Raw genomic sequence first — 6,230 nt, forward strand, 5'->3', positions numbered from 1 at the left:
ATGCATATTCTAGTATACAAGCAATGTGGCAGTTGTAAATATTAAATTTTGGTGAAAATACAATCTATTGTAACACTCATTTGCATAAAAACAGAACAGGGTCTACCGGTATTATTTATGTTTATATGCATACTATTTCATTACATCACAAACTGTTTTCCTACTGATTATTTTGGTTTTGAATAATCCATTTTTAAAATTAAATGTCGCATAAAGCATGGTATCAAAATGCACACTAAGCGAGCCGTGGAAACAATTCATTATAAATAAATATAGCCTGCTAAAGCAATGCGAGAAACTACTCATAGAAGTGCAACACGGTTACTGTGTACATGGTCTCGTTCTCTATCACTATTAGTATACTTTAAGCGGAACCAGGGTAACTATGGTACGGCTCACCCAGCTGCTGTTCGCACGCGACTACATCCGCTTCACCCGCGTCCAAGACAGAACACGAAGGCAATTAACCGCGTGGTGTGTTCAATCAAGACGGGATTGTTGCGCAATTAGTTTTGGGGCAGGTTTTCGCGAGGTGCTGTTGGATTTTAGTCGGTGTATCGAGCGTCCTAGCAGATTATTGCGTTTTAACAGAGGTAGATTAACATTCCAGAGACCGGAGTGAGTGAGAGTGCATTTCCTCACTCTACAGGTGAACTCCACAGAATGAAGCGTATTTCTTTATGTGGTTTAATAGCGGTTTCTGTGTTTGTCGCAGTGGTTGTCGATTCCAGGCATACAGAAGCTGGTTCCAAAACTGGTGAGATTTACATTTATTTACATTTGAACCTTTTTATCGGTTAATTTCAATACATGTTTAAAATCACTTGGTTTCTTAAAAGTGTACTTTATCAAGCTATACACACGCTTAATGCAGTGTACGTAATTGCCAAAACATGAATTATTAATAAAAAAGAATCACTTACTTTTTCAGAAAATGTCATACCAGATTCAATTGACATCAAAGTTTTACGGAAACGAGAGGCAATTAACGAAATCCAGAAGGTTAGGCAATTTTACATTATTGTTTACTCTTACGTGATTAAATTCTGTCCATACACAAAGAGCACTACTATGTAAGGAATACTTAAGGAATTTAACTTTTGGAATATCATGCTATATAACACCAACAATATATAAAATGTACATCGAAATATGAGTATAACGACCCGAACAAGTCAGTTAAAGAAAAAACACCAACACAACGGTTGGTTTACTTGTGGACGATGTTTGCGTTTTCAGGACTACCCCTACGTTAACGGACGGACTTTCCGGGCGTCAGCCCCTTTGAGCCCGACAGCCCGGGTGAAGGCTGAGATCCCGCAAAGCCTTGCCTCTTTTGAGCCTGTTAACACCATAATGCAGCCGGAAATAGACAATATTGAAGAGGGTGGCGCGAAAGACGGCGTCATCGAGAGACGCTTGGATGGCCGTAAAAGCGATAAAACAGCGGCGCTCGGCGGAGGCTTTGTTCCCGGCGACGACGGCGATGATGAGGAAGACGAGGCAGAAGATGGTGATTCCGACCACGACCAGGAAGGTACCACGCAGTACGGCGCTCAGTTACCTTACGTCCACACGACGTCAGAGGAAGTGGGCCGCAATACCGACGAGTCTGGTCAAACAGTGTCTGTAACACGACGAAGAGTTGTTCTTACCGCAAATGGCACAGGCAGTGATCCGTCACGATCAGGATACGGAATGGACGGAAGGTACCCGGGTTACAGCACTGGGGACCGGTCATATGGTTCTTACTACCCGAGCGAGGCTAGAACAACCTCAGATAGCCGGACGGCCGGTGTAGTGTCCGGCAATACTAGGAACACAGGCGGTGGTTATGATTCTACCGGATCACGATACACTGGAAGCAGATACCCAACAAGTCGACCGGAAGAGCGCGGGGCCTATTACAGTGGACCTCGCTACATTGACAGCAACGGTCACTACGTGGACGCTCAGGGTCGCCATTTGGATTCCACGGGAAGGTACTATGATACCAGTGGGCGGTACCAGGACGCACATACAAATCAACGCGTGACGCAGGTTTCTGGGGGCGAGGAAGAGTCGGAACGCCGTGAATACGGAACTAAACAAGGATACCAGTATGTCGGTAACGGACGGTACGTCCCAACCGGAAGTTCACCTACCCGATACACGTCAGGAAGCGGATATCAGACAGGTACGCGGACATCGGAAGTCGAGGTGGACCGGTCACAGAGTAGACCCGTGAACAGCTATGGGGGAACTCAGTTCTACAGCGGCGGGGCAAACTATCGTACAACCTATGATCCTATAGTGTCTCAGATATCGTCCGATCCGGTAAGAACTGTGATTTTACAAGTGTTGTTTGCCACAAAAATGTATTATACAACCAGTCAGACGCGAATTAAACAAATATTATTTTTATTATTTAATTCCGGAGACCGCGTTTGTGTTTCGTATCATCGTATGTTTCTGTTTAATGGAAATTTTTCTCTGTTTGAATAATATTGAATTACCAATTTTATTTTCTTGGTTTAAACTATTTAAGTAAACATTAATATTTCCCTCACACTTTTAAACCATGTATGCCTAGCGTCAAGAAAAAAGGCATTGACAAACAGCGTAGACCCAGATGAGACGCCGCATGATGTGGTGTTTCATCAGGGTCTGCGCTGTTTGCTTAAAGGAATCTCTGCAAGAAATATTCTAAACATAGAAATAAATATACTAGACACCCTTATTTTGGAAATAAACTGATCCAATTAGAAGGATTGGAGAGTCCATTAGGCATACATGGCTTAAATAAGCACTGGCAGCAAATACATACGCTCTTGATTTCAGAACTGCCCTGTCACAGGCACCCGAGTGACTATCAACGGCCTGAGCTGCCACAGCGCTATATCTCAGCTGGGCCGCTACGTCTGCTACAACTACGAGCGCGTGTCCGGGGACTGCTGCGAGCGCTGTCTACAGGTCAAACGACCCGATAAAGCCGGTAGGCAAGGATTTCCTTCGATGGAATAACATACTAGTACAAAGCATATCACAAAGAGATAAATCAGCTAAATAGCGGAGTTATTATAACTAGTATACGCATGGCTTTTAATTTGAATTAACCCTTTCAGTGCGGGAACCGAATTTTAAAGGCCTTTGCAAACAGTTTGGATCCAGATGAGACGCCACAGAACGTGGCCTCTCATCTGGATCCAAACTGTTTGCTATTCTGATAGTATTCTTTGAAAAAAATGAAGAAAATGCTTATTTTACAAATTCAGCAGACGACATTCTAGCAGACGACAAATTTCCCAGCATGCAAAGGGTTAAAGGATATATTTATACACTATTTAGTAATGCATGTATCAGCAGCATGCACCCTTTGACAGTGAATGGATGCCAGGAATACATATCACTTAAACACTCGTAAACCCCTTATTCATTTAATTTATAATTAAATTTACGTACAAAATGAATGCGAATTTGTTGTAGTAACTCGGTCACGAAAGTAGATGAGAGAGGAACATACAAGTAAATATTCCTGTCTCACTACATGGTTTCGTTACGTATGCATGTTTATATCTCTGACATTTTCAGGTTATTGTACAGGCCAATTTAGCAATCTGAAAATAGAATAACCACAGAACGAACTGAAACTGTTTTGCACTGTTTCAGGTTGCGAGTACGGCGACAGATCGGACCAGTGCCGCGACATTCAGGCATTCGATTGTTACAACGACCGCAATCGGCAAATATGTTGCGAACGATGCGAACATTTCCGGTCGCAGATACCACAGCAGCGTGAGTCAATGTTCCGGTTTGGGATTTAGCAATTTAGTTTTCATATGATAAAATGGTTGAAGAATTAACCCCACACTCATTGCAGAAGAACACCTTTCAAGTTTGTGAAAGGTTTACTTTAGCCCATTTATGCCTAGCGTCTAGAAAAAAGGCCTTGGCAAACAGCGTAGACCCAGATGAGGAGACGCATGATGCGGCGTCTCATCAGGGTATGCGCTGTTTGCTTAAAGGAATTTCTGTAAGAAATATTCTAAATATAGAAATAAATATACTAGACAGCCCTAATTTTGGATATATTTGATCCAATTTAGAAGGATGGGAGAGTCCACTAGGCATAAATGGGTTAAGTACAGAAGTTCTTTGATTGTATCACAAAACGACGCTTCTCACTAGCTACGCTGTGGAAATAACTGCAAGTATCTCGTTCCAGTATCCACGTGCCAGTTTGGCGACCTAACGCCGCGATGTCAGGAGATCAGAGAGAAACCGTATCTGTGCTATCTGCCAGACAACCAGAGAATCTGCTGCAGCACTTGTCCCAGGCTGGCCAACAGAGAGAGATCGGGTAAGGCAACACCCCACTATTCTTCTGCGTCAACATTGATAGTCGACTAATAGTCGTACTCATAATTTCCGCGAGTTGAGTGGTTTCTCAAAATATAACCGAGGATTGCTCATATAGCACATGGTTCTCAATCGCAAAGGCAGTTTTGTTTGACGAAGTCTCACACACAGACCGGTAGAAACCACTAGCTGATATTGGTTGGTCATAGTTCTTCTTGCGACGACGTTTGCTGAAGGTTTTGGTTTCAAGGTAAAGTTATACACTATCGTTTGTTCAATTGATTGCAGACTGCCAATGGGGAGACCAAAGTCCAGAATTGTGTCAGCCGTTTGACGCCAACCGCCGTTTGAAGATCAACTGTTACTTATCGCACGTGCGCGAAATCTGCTGCTCAACGTGCCCGAGCCTTCAGGCGCGCCTTCCAGAAGCCGTGGCTGGTATTTCATTGCGTTATTTTGTCCATTTTTATTTATCTAAAACGTTATTGTCAAATGTGAACATACATGCCGTGTTATATATTTATATTCTTGCCTGTCGAAGGATAGCGTTGTGCCTGAATGGATATTTAATTAATGCACCAAAGCTGTACAAGAACAACAATAGATAACGTTAATGCTGCTGATCCAAAGTGTTCTGTTACACGTGTTTAAGACATCTACTTTCTAAAATGCTTTGCAAGGCTAGGCCATAATGATTAGGTAGGATACAAGACTTGCAATCCGAGGATCGAACACTCGAATCGTCTGGGACCGCCTTATGCCTTGAGTGGGAATTGGCCATGACATTTCCCATCAATCTGATTCAAGGACAGTTGTCGTTTACTAGCATTAATTAATTTTAGTCTGCAGAGAGTACTGGTAAATATCTCAATTTGCGCAGAAAGTATAAGCAGGTCCTAAATCAGATCAACTTGCACAATACGTGCGAGCAGGCTGACTGCTGGGCATGGTACTGACCGTCCGAACTACTGGTCAAAGCGGCGACGATCCCAATACTATCATATACGAGTCGTGTTCTGAGAAAACTGGGCTTAATGCATGTGCGTCAAGTGTCGTCTCAGATTAGCCTATGCAGTCCGCACAGGCCAATCATGGACGACACTTTCCGCCTTAATAAGTTTTTTGCTAAGAAAAGACTTCATTTAAACAAAAATGACATAAAAGCGGAAAGTGTCGTCCCTGATTAGCCTGTGCGAACTGCACAGGCTAATCTGGGACGACACTTTAAGCACATGAATAATGTCCAGTTTTCTCAGAACGCGACTCATAATTATGTAGAACTAATATTTTGCTACAAATACAACTTGTGTATCTACAGGTTGCGAATACGGCGATTCGCCTGTACTCTTCAACACTGGCCGAGGTGTGTTCGGGTGCTCGGAATATATTCGTAACTACGGCTTCAGTGAATGTGACAATCCAGAACTGAGCAGGGAGTGTTGCTACACATGCTATAGATACCGTAAACACAGAGGCTTGAATTAGAAAAGTTACAGAGAACATAAACAAAATGAAATAAAAGTGCTGTTCGATATATATTGACATTACATAATTGTATCGATATTGTTTTACGTGGTGTGAAGGGTAAACATAAATGAGGTTGCTTAAGTATGTTGAACATATATTTGCATTTGGTATACACATGTATATTTCTGTTGCATTGTCTCGTGTTTTTTAGCTCGCCCGAGCACAACGTGCTCATGGTGTGCTTAGTAATTCCACGTTCCTCATTGATCGTTCCTTGTTTACATTTGCCGGTTGTACACACTAGAGGCCACATTTATTTTACATTCTACGAGAAACTTGGTCAGAACGTCCAACCAATACTTCACGGCCGTTTATCAAGGGTGCCACCTCTTTACATTAATAGCGAGCTATTGCTGCTTCCGATG

General features: G+C 42.7%; 1 protein-coding gene across 1 annotated transcript; it reads left to right on the forward strand.

Moving 5' to 3' along the window:
• The first annotated feature begins 404 nt into the window (after positions 1-404).
• LOC127871461 (uncharacterized) lies at positions 405-5,996 on the forward strand. The gene is made up of 8 exons (XM_052414408.1): positions 405-757; positions 932-1,002; positions 1,240-2,316; positions 2,821-2,974; positions 3,649-3,774; positions 4,205-4,339; positions 4,627-4,776; positions 5,657-5,996. The coding sequence occupies exons 1-8, from the start codon at positions 664-666 to the stop codon at positions 5,821-5,823; spliced, it is 1,974 nt and encodes a 657-aa protein (XP_052270368.1). The 5' UTR covers positions 405-663; the 3' UTR covers positions 5,824-5,996.
• The last annotated feature ends 234 nt before the right edge of the window (positions 5,997-6,230 follow it).

This window comes from Dreissena polymorpha, chromosome 1, assembly GCF_020536995.1.
Source record: "Dreissena polymorpha isolate Duluth1 chromosome 1, UMN_Dpol_1.0, whole genome shotgun sequence".
Lineage (NCBI taxonomy): Eukaryota > Metazoa > Mollusca > Bivalvia > Myida > Dreissenidae > Dreissena > Dreissena polymorpha.